The sequence below is a fragment of the Eublepharis macularius genome, chromosome 5, assembly GCF_028583425.1.
Source record: "Eublepharis macularius isolate TG4126 chromosome 5, MPM_Emac_v1.0, whole genome shotgun sequence".
Taxonomy (NCBI): Eukaryota; Metazoa; Chordata; class Lepidosauria; order Squamata; family Eublepharidae; genus Eublepharis; species Eublepharis macularius.
In genome coordinates this window covers 12,942,936-12,960,794 of record NC_072794.1, presented here as the reverse complement: position 1 = coordinate 12,960,794, position 17,859 = coordinate 12,942,936, and the positions used below count along the sequence as shown (strand labels likewise).

Below are 17,859 nucleotides of genomic sequence, written 5' to 3'. Positions count from 1 at the left end.
AGTCCAAGAAGGTCCACAAGATGTCACAATGGTGGGTTTAGTCTCTACTTTTACTCGGGTCACAGTACCCTCTTAGATTCACACCATCAATACGATATTTCGTCCATTTCCAACTGCAATTTGCGGAGGGGGGGGGGACAGCCAAGCCTCCCCGGTGCTGGCCCGGTTCTGGCCCAACAAATCGCCAGCTCCCACTATTTCGCAATAAAGGCTTCTTCAGGGGCCGTTATTTAAACTTGTAGAGACACCATTACAGAAGTATTCCTCTGACTGTGATGGCTAACATCTCTCTGCTTTGACCAATCGTGGCCTCAATGCAAATTATTATTATGCCCATCCCTTTCAGCCCCTTGGAAGGGGCTGCTTTCCTGTTTCTGCCTTGCTTCCTAGCCTGAATGGTCCCAACCACGTGGGAAGGGATCCTCTCTCTACCTTGTGCGGTCTGCACACCCACTGAACTAGGCTAGTTATTCACAACCCATCTTTATCCGCATTGTTTCCCTCTCTCCGTTCTCCCTCTGGATCCAAGGTCGCTTACAAAATTTAAAATCCATCACAACAGACAGAAATCACCAACACACCCCGACAGATACGCAGAGAAGAAAACCACCCTTTCGATCTTAATCCCCCCTGGACAAAAAGGCCCCCTTCAAAAGTACAGCCCTGAGCAACTGACAGAAGCGTACCAAATAATACTTGTTCAAATAGCTCTGAAGACGACCTGATCATCTCATATGTTTCAGAAGGCTATCGCATCAAGAAGGGGCAGCCACCAAGAAGGTTCTTCAAATGGGCAGAGACTGATCTCAACTGCTGACAGGAAGAGATAGCAAGGAAATGCCAATGGGACAAGCAAAGCTTCCCTACAAGTTCACCTGGGATGGGGCAGTCCTTGGGAGTATATGAGGCCCAGGCTAAGAAGATCTTCCATGGAAGCCTTGTGGGAGTGCAAGGGAGTTTTGGAGGATGATGGAGCATGATCCAGGGAGCCAAAGGGAGTTGCCAAGTCAATAGGCAAATTCACAAAATCATCTGGATTCCCAAAAATTTAGTTCTGGTTTTAGACATGTTTATAAAGTGAGGGAGATGAGAAATGACAGAGCTTTAGAAAACTTTGCCTGCAGCAGAGAAAGTGAATCCCCTGAAGTAGATGGCAAGTAGCTCCATGGCAGAATAACCTTCAAATGATATGCATATAACTTGCGGAACTCACTGCCACAAGGTGCAGCTATGGGTGTTAGATGAGATGACTTTAAAAGGGCTAGAAAAATGTACAGAGGCTAATGGATCTGTCAATGGCTTTTCACCATATGAGTCAAATGGAACTTCTTTGTTCAGAAGCAGGCTACAAGTGAATACTAGTTCAGGAGGGGGGCAATACCGGGGAGACCTAAGGCCTTCATGCCTCACTTAAAGGCCTTCCTCTAAACATCTGGACTCACATAGCAGGACTCTTTTTATACCCTTGTGAGAGCTAAATAGAACCTTCATGTTCAGAGTCTACCTCTGAATACCTTCTGCTTTGTAAAAGCAACAGGGGAAGTGACAGAGTCTCTGTCCATAACTAGGAAAAGGCACCTATGTACAGGCCTCTTACTGTTCTCTAGCCGCTGGAGGCTCTTGCGTCCTTTGGCTTTGGGAATGAGGTCCGAGTTGCGAATGGCCTGGTTAATGTAATGTTGTTTCCGTTTGGCTGGGGAGAACCTCTTGGTGGAGGAATTGGCCAGAGGTGGCAGACAATCTTCAATCCTCCTGTGGAGAGACAAAAGCAAACAGATGGAGGAAGAAAAATGTTAATTTGGCACTTAGAAAAAGAAACCAACGTATTATTCTCTTACATCAAATGGTTACAGCAAAAGCGGGTTGGTGCAGTGGCAAAAATAACTTTTCAGCTGCCCCTGGTTCACCAGCAATCTCTTCTTAGACTTAGCTGGTCAGGCCATACTGATACATATGCCTGTAATCATGTGGCTGGATTACTGCAAGACACTTTACGTTGGGCTGCCCTTGAAGACAACCTTGAATCTAGCTGGTCCAGAACATGGCCGCCCCATTATTGTCAGGGGGTAGCTATTAGGATCGTATTTCACCCATCTTGAAACAGCTATGGTCAGCTGCCAGGTTGTTTCTGAGTCCAATTCCAGGCACTGCTTATGACCTTTAAAGCTCTTTGCGGCCTGAGGCCCACATATCTGAAAGACCGCCTCCTCCCATATGTGCCCATGCACCAACTATTGCCTTCGGGTTCTTACCTAACAGCAGTTCCCCTAATTAAGGTAGCTGGCCTGGCATCAACCAGAGCCCTTGCCTCACCCCATACCTCCCCTCACTGTGTGGAACAAACTCTCTAAGGAGATGCGATAGGCCACTGACTTTAGAAACCATCAGAAGGCGCTGCAAGGCCATTTTATTCACCAGGGCTTTTATTGAGATGTAAACTGAACAACAACACAGCCGCGCAGTGGCACCTTTACAGACGAACAGCATTTATTCCAACAGGAGCTTCTATGGGCTCGCTTCTTTAGGTGCTGTGAGGAGGAAATCATATTCCATATATTCCTAGGGAAAATTACTGCTGGGGAAGGGAGACGATTGGAGTAGTGGGTAGAGAGAGGCTTGGACTGAATCCTGCCATGAATCTTTCAGGCGTGGATCTCTGTGCAAGAGACTGGAATGGATTAGGCTGTTATACATAATGGATGATGAGAGAAGTCAGAGCCACCAGCCCTGTCATGGGATGTGGTCAAACAAAATAGTAATGAAGTAGGATAAACAACAACTAATTGAGGAAGAAGGTATTTGAAGCATAAGAAAATGAACTGACATCACTAAAGGGTAGCAGGTAGGTCAAGAAGAGGCAATTAAAGTTTCTAAAACTGGGCCCTGTAGAGCTCTTAAAAATTATAATAAGCAGGAAATCTAAATCCCCATTTAAGCCAGGATGACAGGCAGCATTTAATTTCTTGAGCTCTAATTCTATACTTCCGCACTGTATATTCCCTTTGAAGGGTTTTTTGCAGGAGAGTGGGGTTGTAGAACAGAGATTTTCAGAGCTGTAACTGTATGTCCAAGAAGATGAAAAGGTTCCCCACTCGTTTCTGAACGTTGTGACTTCTTATGTCTCATTTGTGGTCACTGATTCTCTCACACAGGAACCAATGTTTGACCAATGTTAACAGCAGAAGGACATTGTTGGTACATGTTAGCACATGAACACATGAAGTTGCCTTATTCTGAATCAGACCCCTGGTCCATTACAGTCAGGATTGTCTTCGCAGACTGGCATAGGCTGTCCAGGGTCTCAGGTGGAGTTCTTTTACATCACCTACAGCCTGGTCCTTTCTACTGCCAGGGATTGAACCTGGGACCTTCCGCATGCTGAGCAGATGCTTGACCACTGAACTGCAGCCCCCACCAACACACATCTGGCCACACCCCACCTGTCAGCTCTCTCCAACAGAACTACTCAGTAAAATAGTACTTCCCTTTCAGCTATTTAGAGGCGTTTCCAAACAATAGTAATCTTCAATATAAAAATTCTGCTGTGAATTAAGACTGCCATGTCTGCTAAAGTCTGTAGCGATTCACCTAGGAGACCAACAAGGCCACACTGTTTTGCCTAGGACACCAGCAGTACTGTGTAAATCAGTGCTAATTAGGCCAAATGTTGGTAGTATGTCCACATGGCAGGGCTTTTTTTCAGCGGGAACGCAGTGGAACGGAGTTCCGACACCTCTTGAAAATGGTCACATGGCCGGTGGCCCCACCCCCTGATATCCAGACAGAGGGGAGTTTAGATTGCCCTCCACACCGCAAGTAGCAAAAATGAGTTGAGTTACATATTGCCAAGTATTGGTATGCTTTAATTAAAAAAATACATTAATTTGTATCATTACATTAATGTTGCATTACTAACGTTAACACTAAAGGATTGCTATTAATCATCAGCATCATCGTAATTTAGCACTTTAAGGACTAGGCATGACGTCACAATAATGCTGAGTGTTAAAGGAAAAATTTCCCAAAGGTACTCTGCATTCAGGTTACTTTTCCCAACAGCCGTTGCCCGCATTAACTAAGACACTCCACACCAGTGATCCATAAAGATAAATGAGTTTTATTATAACAAAACCCAGGCCGTTTCCACACATCTTACCAGCCTGTGGAACATTGTATGAGAGACCCAGAAGACAGCGTCTTCTCATGCAAAATCGCGCCAGGAAGACGCGATTTTGCACAAAACTCCCGGATAACAGCATCTTCCTGGCACGATTTTACATGAGAAGACGCTGTCTTCCGGGTCTTTTGCATAATGTCCCGCAGGCAGGTAAGATGTGTGGAAACAGCCCCAGGTGCGTTGCCATGTTCCCACATATGCATAAAAAAATAGTCAACAGCAGAGAGTCTTATATACTTATTACAGCTAATTGTTTACAGAATAAAAGATCAAAGGTTAACACAGGGTTTATACAAACAAGTCTCGGAAATGCTGTCTTTAGGAATTATGGCACTGATGGGTCCGGATGACAAGACAGTAAATACTTCTTGATATAAACACGTAAAAAGGTTTGGCGCCTTCAGTTTTTACAGACTGCTTTCCCAAGGCTATATTGTCATAAGTGGAAAGGAAAATAAGAGATGTTGACATTCTTGTAAGGTTACCCTGACTTTCTAACTGCTTAGCTAAGGGAGAATGTTTCCCCCGAGTGTGTGTAGGCCTGCTTCAATAGCACTCATAATGGATGAGAGATTAAAAATTCCCTAACACTGAGGATGAACGTGTCCGATCCAGAGAACTATAAGCGGCAGACACGCAAGGACCTGCAAGGGGGCATCTCATTTTTTCTAACCTCATTATTTCCTTTTTCCCTTCCATGAAAGCCCTCGTAGCCTCTCCCCCTGCTTCTTTTCCACCCAACAGATAACCTACTTTCATCTGCTTTCCTACCTTCAGCTTTCCCTCTCTGCAGGTTCTACCTAGAAAACTATGGCCGTTGTACTGGGCCAGCCAGTGGGCCAGGCCCAGTTGTGCAGGGGAAACCCACAAGGATTAGCAGGGGCGCCTCATTCCCCCCAGTATTCTCTACCCCACTACTTCCAATTTTTCTCTTCCACACAACCCCCATATCCTCACCTTTCCCTGCTTCCTTCTTCCTTCCCATATGCAAAACCAAATTATTCAAAAAGGCTTTTGTATTGTAGGGAGTGGCTCTCAGATGCTTCGCTAAAGACCACAGACTTCACCACTAAATGTGAAGTACTAAATATGTGCTCCTATGAACTATTTGTGCTTCACGTTGTCTAATGTCAGCCCTAGAATTGCTTATGTTCTGTTTCAGCATTTCTTCAACTCTGTATTGGATTCTTGCTAATGCTATGTTTTTGTAAAATTGTGTTTATGGCATTGTTTATGGAATTGTCCTTGAAATTGACTGTACTCATCTCACACTATGTAATCCACCTAGAGTCTCAGTGAGAAAGGCGGACTATAAATGATATAAATAAAAATATTTTAAATGGGACAATATGCAAGTGGATGAGCCTATAATAATATTGCCTGAGTGTAACTGGAGAATAAGCTGGCCTCTATGCCTGTTGCCAGGTTTCTGGGTCCATTGCTGGAGGTGAGAAGCTGCGGCGGCCCCTACTCTGTGGAACGGCCTGCCTGAGGAGGTTAGGAGAGCCTTCACTCTCCTGGCTTTCTGCAAACGATGCAAAACAGAATTATTCAAGCAGGCTTTTTACTCAGATAGGAAGGCTCTGTTATAGGGATGAAGTCTCAGATGCTTCACTAATGAGTTAGGGACCATAGACTTCACCATTAGAGATGGGCACAAACCAGAAAAAAAACAAACCATGCAGTCCGTGGTTCATCACATTTCACAAACCACGAACTACGAACTTTCATGAACCTGCCCGGGTTCACGAATCGGTTCATTTTGGTTCATGAAAATGTCACTTCCGGGCCAGCAAATCACTACTTCTGGGTCAGCAGAAGGTCACTTCCGGGTCAGCAGAAGGTCTGCAGGAAGTCCATCCCCTGTTGCCTAGGAAACTGACTGATCAGCACCAGGCTGTCTGCAGCGATGAACTGAAAAACAAACCAAATGAACCAGCTTAAAGTTCATGGTGGTTCGTCAGAAATGGGATCTGATGAACCAGTGGTTCACGAACCACGAACCGGCCTGGTTCGTCACGAATTTTGGTTTGTATTTCGGTTCATGCCCATCTTTATTCACCATGTTGTCTTACATAATATCTGCTGCTTTAAATATGTACACCTTTGCACTATCGTACTTCATGTTGTCAAATGTTGTCTATTGTCAGTCCTAGAATTCATTATGTTCTGTTTCAGCATTTCTTCTACTCTGTATTGGATCCTTGCTAATGCTATGTCTTTGTAAACTTGCTTATATTTACCCTATGGCATTGTTTATAAAAATATGTCCTTGATACTGTATGGAAATGTACTTGATATTGATTGTACTAAGCTCCCACTGTGTAATACGCCTTGAGTCTTAGTGAGAAAGGTGGACTATAAATGACATAAACAAACAAAAAAACAAGTAAGTAAGTTGGGGTATCTGTGTCTGTAAGCAAGGCAGGGCCTGCTGTGGGAGATGAGCAGGGGCGATCTGTTCCTGCCTCCTTTGGCTCTATCTTGTAGTTAGGCTGGCTTTGCAGATCTGTTCCTTTGCTATACTGGGAGGTTGTAATAAAAAAATTATGTCTTTTGTAAATCTCCAGGTCAGGGGGGACCGCCACAAATGCGACTGTAACACTGTGCTTGATTGCAGCCCAGGGGTCCCCAATGTGGTGCCCATGCGCCCCATGGTGCTTGCCGACATCTTTTCTAGTGCCTGCTAAGAGTTCTTAGAAATAGACGGGGCCAGATGGCACTTTTGCCCAGCAAGGCTTCTGATTGGCCACTGGAGATGATTTATTTATTTACATCATTTCCAGTCCGCTTGTCTCGCTAAGACTCAAGGCGGATTACATGGTGTGAGTCGGTACAATCCATATCATGACATTTCAATGTACATGTAATGAGTATATACGTGCAATTTGTAAGATTTAAAAAAAGAGGAAGAAAGAATGAAGAGAAAGGGTTAAAGATTTAACAATGTTGAAAAAGAATACAAGCAAATTTGGTGATTGATGTATTAAACAACGTAAGAACTACCCAACAGGATCATACTTACAGCAATAGTAGTGATGAAGTCTATTGTCCCTCACTGTTTACAGTAATAGTAGTAAATTTTGTAGTCCCTCTTTATCCTTTTACTGATGGAGCTCTTCAAACCACTTTCTTACAGCGTTGGCTGTGCAAATTTTTTAAAACATTGCTTTGGCAGCAGCTGCTACCACCGCGCAAGTCACTCCGAGACTAAAGGTAAGCTGCAACAGCCATTTTCTGGTTGGTTCTGCCTCCTGTGGCAGCCGTTTTGTGGCTGAAGCCACTACACTGTGTCAAATAATAAAGAATCCAGTAACCAACTTTATTGTAGCACAAGCTTTCAAGAACCACAGCTCTTTTAGTCAGATGCAACTTTATTGTAGCATAAGCTTTCGAGAACCACAGCTCTCTTCGTCAGATGCAACTTTATTGTAGCATAAGCTTTCGGGAACCACAGCTCTCTTCGTCAGATGCATCTGACGATGCATCTGATGAAGAGAGCTGTGGTTCTCGAAAGCTTATGCTACAATAAAGTTGGTTAGTCTTAAAGGTGCTACTGGACTCTTTACTATTTTGCAACTACAGACTAACAGGGCTAACTCCTCTGGATCTACACTGCGTCAGAATTCTAAAGGTGCCTGCAGGCTGTAAAAGGTTTGGGGCCCCTGCTATAGATTGTGGATTGCTTTCTACATTCCAGATGAGGGCTGAAGTCAGGCAGGCATGCTTAGCAGTCAGTGGGTTTTGTATAAGGTCCATAGAGAAGTTGGGGAGGAAACTGTTTAAGTTCTAATCGAATCTCTATATAGTTACATTCTCATGAGTCCAGATGATGAGAACATCATCAAAAAATCCTAGGTAGAGGACAGGAATGAACAGACATAGCTGCCCTAAGTCAGCCATAAAAAAGGTCTGCATACTGTAGTGCCATGCAGAGCCCAAAGCTGTGCCCTAAACTGCTAATCAAATTCAAATTAGCTGTGGTTGATGACAAATAAGCAAAATTTGGTAGACACGTTCGCTGTGGCACCATTGGAGATCATGTTGTTGATGGCTTGTAGTCCATCTTTATGGGGGGATGTTGGTATAGAGACACAATGTCCGTGGTTGGTAATATGGAGTTTTCTGGGAGTCTGTCAATTGACTGCAGTTTCCTGAAAGAGTCAATTGTGCCTCATATGTAACTGATGCCATAAGGCCTCAGGATGGAGTCCATATAGCCAGACACCCTCGTAGTGATAGTGCCAATACCTGAGACCAGGGCTTTTTTTCTGGGAAAAGAGGTGGTGAAACTCAGTGGGTTGCCAGCACAAGGGGCAACTCTTGGCGGGAGGTGGTGCCCCTGGTACCACATGTGCACTGCAAAGTGCACGCATGCTCCCAGGGCCAATGATGTCACTTTGGGTCAGCTGGAACAAAGGGGGGGGGGTTTAAAAGTTTAAATCACCCTCGGTGAAAATGGTCACATGGCTGGTGCCCCCCCCTCCAATCTCCAGACAGAGGGGAGTTTAGACTGCCATACGCGCTGCTCCAGTGGTGCAGAGGGCAATCTAAACTCCCCTCTGTCTGGAGATCAGGGGGTGGGGCCACCAGCCATGTGACCATTTTCAAGAGGTTCCGGAACTCCGTTCCACCCATTCCAACTGAAACAAAGCCCTGCCTGAGACTATGAGGCATCTTGGAACAAGTTTACATAGCTTGGGAATCAGGTAGAAAGTCCGGGCGAAGGGTCACAGGGTGTCTCCCCATCATTTGCTTCTCTTACGTGAGTTGGTAGCTTCTTCATGATCTTGGTCGACTCTTCCTGGCATTCCTTTGTGGGGTCTGAGGAATGCTAGGAAGAGTCAAACAAGTACTGGAAACCTGTCTCTTGTATATTGAATGTTATTATATAGTCCAGAATGACAATGACACCATTTTATCAGCTTGGTCATAATGTCAAGATTGTATCTGAGGCTATTTAGGGCGCTCCTTTCAGCATAGTTGAAATTATATTGCAGATTATAATGCTTTTTGTTGATTATTTCAGGTATCTTTTGGTGGGGTATCTGTGTTTTATTTTCTTAGTTTGAAGTTAAGATTTAACTTTTACTTGTAAGTTACCTTGTTAAAAAATTATTCCATGTAAAAAAAGTGGGCATTTTGTATTGGGGAAAGCAGTCTTGAAATATTTCATACACATTAAATAAATTAATTAAATAAAAAAGAAATAAGCTCACACAAATTAAGAGGTATATAATTGGCAATACAAGTCCCATACACATTTTTAAGGGTATAGTGTTAGTATAAAAAGCACACACGCATTGTCAAAATTCAGCTTTGCTCAGATTCTCTAAGTTGTCTTCCACACACTCCAAGAACAAGACATGCGCTATGATGTGACACAGAAAGCTAGCATCTTGAGGAAAGGATAAGCTAAAATTCTTTCCCGACCTGCTAGCTTTCTATGATACAGGGCTTTATTAGGGCAGTATAAAGGCACTTTCAACCACCTGCAACCTGAAATGGTCCCACCTAGAAGGAACTATAACCCACTTCGGAGCAAACATGACTCATGCATCATTCAGGCTTAAACCTGAGTTTTAAGCAGCCATTTCCATCTCATTTCTAGCAGATTCAATGTTATTAGCTGTAGATGGTTTTTTTAAAAGCAGAACTCCAAATACAAGGGCTAAACCAACCCAGCTTTCCAAAAGTGTAATTACAAACATCCAGCAGCCACAAAACCCCAGGAGCACTGCAAAACACTTCCAAAATTCTCTCTCCCTTTTTCTCTCCGTCACCAGAGAATCATCCCAATTGTGAGATAGAAGAGAAAGAGTTCAGTTCTGGATAGCTCCATTGTTTCTTTTAAATAAAGGGTTTCTGATATTCCATTTTCCATAAAGAATGTCAGGGAATCATAATGGTCAGGAGACAGGATCATAGCATCCCAGTCAGGTCTTCTGGATCAATCCAGTTCTGTTCCATCCACAAAAGTGTTTCATGAGTACAAATATTTCTCCACCACCCCACTGCTTGGGCAAGCTCTGAGCCTGGCACATATGGTTTACATTGGCTGATTCCGCACACGTTGGATAATGCACTTTCAATGCACTTTATCAATCGTTTGAGGTGGATTTTTTGTTCCACACACGAAAAAATCTGTTCCAAATGATCTATAAAGAGGATTGGAAGTGCATTATCCAACGTGTGCTGAATCATCCATTGTCTTGCAATTCTACTTTTCAATCAAAAATTGTCACCTCAAGCAGCTGATGGGAAACACAACATAAACACAATTAATTCAATAATATGCAATAATAATTTTGGGGGGCTAGATTTCCAGCAAGAACTGGACCCACGCTCTATTGGAGGGGGGGCTGTTTCCTGACCTCCTGCTGATGGCCCCCACTCTACAAGGCTATATAAATGATAATAAAATTCTCTTGGTTATTTTTACAACCAGCCTGCAAAGCAGGCTAGTGTTATAACTGCTTCAGCCATCTTTTGTTGGGAGAACCTTTTATGGCTTCAAGCATTTTTATATAAACGTATCTTCAAGACTGAAATTAAAGCATAACACAAAAAGAGATAGATAATCCAATAGTTTAATCAACAGTTAAAAATTACAGGACATGAAAACTACTTGCATTAAAATTTAGACAGAGCCCATAGTAGGTTTGCAAGAAATACAGTCATTAAAAATCTACATATTTTTAAAAAAACACACACTATCAGACAGCAAATCTGGACATCTCTTTCCAGAATGTAATGCAGTTGCATAGTAGTACTAAGTGGGCAATTTAAAAGACACTCCTGGAAGGTAGGCCACTTACACTGCAATCCTAACCAGTTATTCCCTTCAATGTCTATCAATTCTGATCGAGTCAGAAGATGTAACTCTGTTTAGGATTTATTTACTGCCTTCATTTACAGCCCGTGTTTCTCAGTAAGACTCAAGGCAATTTACAAAATGTAAAAAGATAAAATAAAAAACTCAGAAAACCAGTCAAAATAAAATGAAAAAATCGGAAAGCCAGTCAACAATACAATCAGGATAGGATTAGAGAATCAGGAAACAATGAAAACAAAAAACTGGCCAACAGTGAAAATATATACAACAGTAAAGCGTGTGGTGATCTTAACTAATCGTAAAAGGATAAAACAACTGGGGCTTTTAAATCTGTTATGACTTGCAGGGGCGGGGGAGAAATCTGCACACAGGACAGAGCGGGATAAAAAGACCATTGCGATTAACCCGTGGAACGCACTGCCACAAGAAGCAACGACAGCTGCTGGCTTGGTTACCTTTTTAAATAACAAAGCGCTGGGAGATTTGGAGCCATACTGTCTGGAGTGCCTAAACAGAAGCAGCGTGATCAGGGGCAGTCTACCTCCCAGGTTGCCAGCATCCAGGGGGGCTTGACAGTTCTCCTGGAATTGCAACTGATCTCTAGGTGACAGGGACCAATTCTCCTGGAGAAAATGGCTGCTTTGACGGGCGGTCTCCCCTTCCCAAACCCCAGTCTTTCTGGGCACTCCTCCCCAAATCTCCAGGGATCTCCCGACCTGGAGCTGGCAACTCTCTCGGGCAGGGCTGCCCGCTCCTCCTTCGGCAGGCCCTGCAGCCTGCCGACCCTCCGGGCGGGGGGCAGAAAGACCTACTCACCCGAGGGGCTTCTCTGGGGCGGCTCCTCCCTCCTCCTGCACCCCGCCAGCCTCCCTGCCTTGGAGAACGACCATCTCGATGGCAGCCGACCGACCTGGCCCGGCCCAGAGGGGAAGCCCAGCGCGCCGGAAGCCGCTCCGCCTTCCGGAAGTGGCGTCAGAGGCGGGGCGGAGAAGCCTGGCAGGGGGCCTCCTTGCCAGGCTGCCCTCTCTTTGCCAGGACTGGGGAAGGAGAGTCAGCTATTATGCTGTAATAGCAGAGTCCAGTAGCACCTCTTTAACCAACTTTTAAGCTTTCGAGAGCCACAGCTCTCTTCGCCAGATGCTGTGTGTGGCTGGATGCTGTGTGTGGCTGGAAGCGGGGGGTGCATTGTAGAGAAATGTCTGTGCAGCCTTAGAATGAATTGCGGGTTGTCAACTCCAGGTTGGGAAATTCCTGGAGATTTGGGGGTGCAGCTTAGGGAGGGTGGAGTTTGAGGGAGAAAAGGGACCTCAAGCAGGTTATAATGCCCTAGAGTTAGGGTTGGGAAATTTCTGGAGATTTTGGGGATGGAGCCTAGAGAGGGCGGAGTTTGGAGGGGCAAGAAACCTCAATGGGATACAATGGCATAGAGTCCACCTTCCAAAACTGTCATTTTTTCCAGGGCAACTGATCTCTGTCACCTGGAGATCAGTTGTAATTCCTGGAGATCTCCAGCCACCACCTGGGTAACCGTGTCTGTAGCCATAGAAAAGGGCAAGAGTCCAGTATCACCTCAAAGACTAACAAAATTTGTGGTAGGGTGTGAGCTTTCGTGAGTCATAGCTTGCTTCTTCAGACTGACTCACCTTGACTCAGGAAATCTCACACCCTACTACAAATTTTGTTAGTCTTATAGGTGCTACTGGACTCTAACCCTACCTAGAGTCCACCCTCCGAAGAAGCCGTTTTCTTTAGGGGAACTGATCTCCGCCGCGTGGAAATCAGTTGCAATTCTGGGAGATCTCCCGACACCACCTGCAGGTTGGCAACCCGAGCCTGGGGCGATGCTCTGGGCAGACCAATGCAAATCCTCACTGGGACGTATCTCCACAGCCGTCCGGGTACTTTAGTGCAAACGAGGTCCCATTGCAGCGGGCCGCCCAGTGACACGTGGGCAGGTAGCAAAGGGATTTTCTTCCTGTCCAGAGCGGCTTATTTGCGTAAAAACTCCCAGAATGCAACGTGGCGAATACCCACTATTTTCAGAGAGCGTTGTATTCTAATGAAAACTTTTGAAGCGTGAGAAGCTTAAAAGGAATAAAACTTGACAAGTGTGAGTATTTAAATATTAGATCAGTAAAAAGTAAGTCATACACTTTTTACATTATTCACCATAACCTTGAAATACTTGTGTCAAAAACCTTTAAATACCTATAGAGTGAACCGTCAGTTTGTGCTCGCTTCGGCAGCACATATACTAAAATTGGAACGATACAGAGAAGATTAGCATGGCCCCTGCGCAAGGATGACACGCAAATTCGTGAAGCGTTCCATATTTTGCCTCTCGGCCAACCAAATATTTTCCTGCATTCTCTGTATGCTGCTCTGTTTTGCAAATTTGAGAGGCGTTCTGTTTTTTGCAATCCCTCAAGGATCGAAAGATGGAGGACCCCCTACGCTTACATGCACGGAAATGCAAATCACAGCTTGCTGCATCCTGTATAAAGCCAATTTCTCATGCAATCAGCTATGCTATTTTCCACCCATATTCACAACTTATACTATTTTACAGGCCAGGTATTTTCCTCGATCCTTTAACTCTCACCAAATATAAGAACTGCGGTTCTTACTTGCTACTACTATTGCCTCTGTCAAAATGCTATCTACTTACTTTCATATTAAGAAGGAATTTAGAAAGCAGGGGTGGAAGGAGAGACCTCAACAACTTTTTAAAAGCTTCTTGCCCAAGCAAAATATGCTTGGTTTTATTATACACACCTATAGCTTGTATAAACATGTATAGTGACCAAGTAAAAGCCAGAACAGGCTGGAACGGGCAATAAACAATAAGTGGTACCACAAAAAACTGTGGGATGTGTTAAAGTCAGGAGGAAATACCCTATTGCCCTCCAACCCACTGCACACCCCTGGGGCCCCCAGCAACCTACTTGCTAGATTTTTTAAAATCTTATTTTGTGTGATTGTTCCAATGAATATAGGAGAATCTCTGGATGCAGTTGAAGGAGCCCAGAAAATTGATGGGGAATATGGTGTGTTAACTTTGCAAACTGAATTAAGATGAGCAACTGGTGCGATGTCATACGAACCGGTTTGCACAGAACTGGGCTCCATCCATAAGGGGGAAAAGATCCTCGCCCCAACGGTTTGCACCCACAATCATAGAAGAAATTTGCCTTGAACCCTATCCTGAAATTCTTAATTGGAAGTCTCCAAAACGGACTCCTAATTGCTGAAAAAGCAGAAAGGCCTCAAGACAGAAGTGCACACCGGAAACTCTAACAAGGCCAGTCTCCTGACTGATAGGATACGCTCTCACCAGCATATTGTTCAGGTTTAATAGAAGATATTATGGATATGGGGGTTTTCTATCCCCTGGGGTGAATGGGAAAGATGGGAAATGTAGGCAGCTTGGCGGAATGTTGGACAAGTGACAGTTGAAAAATCCATTGGACAGCCGTCGGAGAGCCAAGCTGCAAGACCAGGATGCCTACATCTCCCATAAAAACTTGAGGGAAGCTGACAAGTGTCCAACCTGTGTCAGGTGTCACTTGTAGCTTGGCTCTCTGACTGCTGTCTCTGTCAACACCTCTGAGAACTGGGGTCCCATCATGGTACCATCCCTGCCCAAGGGAAATTTAGAACAGTCCAGAAGGAAGCGGCCCTGGTAGCAACCTTTTCTTTGGGGAAGGCAGCAGCAGCCTTTTCTGTTTAGGGTCCACCTAAACAGGCTTGAGGCCTCCAACAGCCTACCCTCCCTGTGTCTTCCCTTCTTTCTAAATCTCTAGAGCTGGAGGGTTGAAAGACCTACAAACCCAAAAAGGCCCTCTCTCTTCAGCCTTCTTTGGGTCCTTGGAGAAGTAGCTATGAAACTGTCTCAGCTGGCTTGCCAGGAAATGAACCTTGAAGGGCAGGAGGGGTTCAGATGGCAATTCATGGTTTAATGTTTAGATTTTGATTGACTTACATAATAACAACATTCAATTTCTATACCGCCCTTCAGGACAAATTAATGCCCACTTAGAGCAGTTTACAAAGTATCTTATTATTGGTTGTTGTGGGTTTTCCGGGCTGTATTGCCGTGGTCTTGGCATTGTAGTTCCTGATGTTTCGCCAGCAGCTGTGGCTGGCATCTTCAGAGGTGTAGCACCAAAAGACAGAGATCTCTCAGTGTCACAGTGTGGAAAAGATGTTGGCAGGTCATTTGTATCTACTCAGGAGGGGTGGGGTTGAACTGAGTCATCCTGTAAGAGTTTTCCAGGGTGTGGAATGCTAATGGCGGGAGGCTTCACTGTATCCTGAGGAGGTTCTTTTGCATATGGATTGGGGCCTGATGTGCTAATCTTCTCTGCAGGGCTATTGTCGAGTATAGGGTGTTTTGTTAGCCTGGTGTTTTTCAGAACTGGAACAACCATATGCATAAAGAACCATATGCAAAAGAACCTCCTCAGGATACAGTGAAGGATACAGTGAAGCCTCCCGCCATTAGCATTCCACACCCTGGGAAACTCTTACAGGATGACTCAGCTCAACCCCACCCCTCCTGAGTAGATACAAATGACCTGCCAACATCTTTTCCACACTGTGACACTGAGAGATCTCTGTCTTTTGGTGCTACACCTCTGAAGATGCCAGCCACAGCTGCTGGCGAAACGTCAGGAACTACAATGCCAAGACCACGGCAATACAGCCCGGAAAACCCACAACAACCATCGTTCTCCGGCCGTGAAAGCCTTCGACAATATATCTTATTATTATCCCCGCAACTATCACACTGTGAGGTGGGTGGGGCTGAGAGCTCTTAGAAGCTGTGACTGAACCGAGGTCACCCAGCTGGCTTCAAGCAGAACCCGGCTCTCCAGGATTAGTGTCCTGCTGCTCTTAACCACTACACCAAACTGCAACCTTTTAAGTGCATTAACGCCTAATGGTCTATGGTTCACCACCACCTAGTGTGGGCTCTGCTGTGGACTGGTTTGAAACTATAGTGTAGGTTTACATTTGTTGATGCTTATGCAGTACCTGTTCACCTTCATGTTTCTATTTCCCATATTATTTTCTGTATTGATATACATCTTTCTGATAGTTTTGTATCCATGCCTTTAAAATAACATAAACAAATGTATGCATTTGATGCCATTTGCTTCACTAGTGTATTGAGCAGAGAAATGAAATCTTGCTGTCAAGTCATAGTTGACTTATGGCGACCCCTGGTGGAGTTTTCATGGCAAGAGACTAACAGAGGTGGTTTGGCACTGCCTGCCGCTGCAACCCTGGTCTTCATGGGAGGTATCTCATCCAATTACTAACCAAGGCCGACCCTGCTTAGCTTCTGATGAGATCAGGCTCTCCTGGGCTATCCAGGTCAGGACTGTATTGGGCAGCAGGGCCTTCCAATTAATCTCTTAATTTGTATCAGTAACATTTCAGAGTCTGTACCTTCCTCCAGTCACATACCCACTGGGATGATAAGAACCCAGAGGAACAGAGGCCTCCTGGTCAAGGGGACTGAATTAACAGTCAAGTCTCTAGAAATAATACACAAAAAAGGTTGGACATGACAATTCCTTTTCAAAAGATAAAGCTTCTTACTGAAAAGGGCTGGATGTCAAGTAATTCCTCCAGACTCATCAGGAGCTTAGAGATATACAATCATTTTCCTGGACATCTCAGAAAAAGTCCCAAGTTTTTGTTTTCTTGAACACATGACAAGTACCGTTCAAGGAATCAGCCATGATCCCCCCACAAGGGTTACCAGGCCATGCCTGGCATCGAGAAGGAGCTTGGGAACAGGGACATGGGGGCGGAGCTGGTGTCATGTGCACCATGGCAAGACTTGGGAATAATGGTACTGACATCACATTGCTCTAGGAATCGCCAGAAATTCTATGGTTTTACTGTACAGTTTCTGGGAATTCCTAGAGCGGCATGACATCACTTCTAGGTTTCCCCCAGAAGTGACATCATGTCACATACAGCAGCAGTGTTTTAAAAATTTCTCCCACAACAAGGGTTGCCAGTGAGAGGTCTCCCACCATATCAGGAGACCTGGGAGCTCTCCCTCCCCCAACACACACCCTCTTGGGAAATAGAGGACAGCTCCCCCCCACCGCCCACACCAGATTTCTTCCTTAGTTCTGGGTGGCTATGATGGGACAGGCGGCCTTTCTGACCTGCTAGACAAGAGGGTGTTGTGCATCACTATAATACGGGAGTGAGAAGGACCTAATAAATTCTGAACAAGTCCCTGTCTCTGGGATAAAGCCAGACTGTGGCCATTTGGACATTAGAGATTGCCCCCCACATCTCTGTATCTTTTGGGGGGGGGTATGTGTGTGTGTGATCTGCCACAAAGGCAAGCAATGTCCCTCACCCAGGATGCCTACAGTAGCATCCTACAGTAACTCTTCCAAGAACTGCCCAGTTTTCAGTCGATCAGTAGGAGCAACCTGCCCAGACCAGCTCTTGAGATAGTGAGTGGCTGAGGGGTGGAACGAGGCCAAAGTACAGCTCCCTCATTTGAACAAAGCTGGATTGGGGGCTCAGGCCCAGCCCCTGCTTAGCCTCCCACAAACCCACAATGAACCAGAAACTTCCCACCAGACCCTACACCTGGGGAAGACAGACATGTTTCTGGGAGCTACTTAAGTTTTTTCAAGAGTCTTGGGAGCTACCAGTCCCAAAATGGCAGTTCGGTGGGTGGAACCAGTCCCAAAATGGCAGTTCAATGGGTAGATCCAGTCCCAAAATGGCAGCTTGCGCAAAAATTGCAGTGTTTCAGGAAGAGCTGCAGCTCTCGTGTGGGGAAAATTTGGATTTTCTGTTTTCTCAA

At 45.0% G+C, this 17,859-nt stretch overlaps 1 protein-coding gene and 1 non-coding gene across 3 annotated transcripts in view; one reads left to right on the top strand and one right to left on the bottom strand.

Moving 5' to 3' along the window:
• Positions 1 to 11,949, bottom strand: part of R3HDM4 (R3H domain containing 4) — a 28,894-nt gene extending 16,945 nt beyond the window's left edge. For both annotated transcript variants that reach the window (XM_054981779.1, XM_054981780.1), the window contains exons 1-2: positions 11,829 to 11,949; positions 1,598 to 1,752 (exon numbers count right to left, since the gene is read on the bottom strand). In XM_054981779.1, the coding sequence (XP_054837754.1) occupies positions 1,598 to 1,752; positions 11,829 to 11,902 (229 nt within the window). In that variant the 5' untranslated portion in view covers positions 11,903 to 11,949. The remainder of the gene's footprint in view (positions 1 to 1,597; positions 1,753 to 11,828) is intronic.
• Positions 11,950 to 13,242: 1,293 nt separating this feature from the next.
• Positions 13,243 to 13,349, top strand: LOC129331531 (U6 spliceosomal RNA). Its single transcript, XR_008597184.1, has one exon. It is a non-coding gene; the product is annotated as a U6 spliceosomal RNA (small nuclear RNA).
• The last annotated feature ends 4,510 nt before the right edge of the window (positions 13,350 to 17,859 follow it).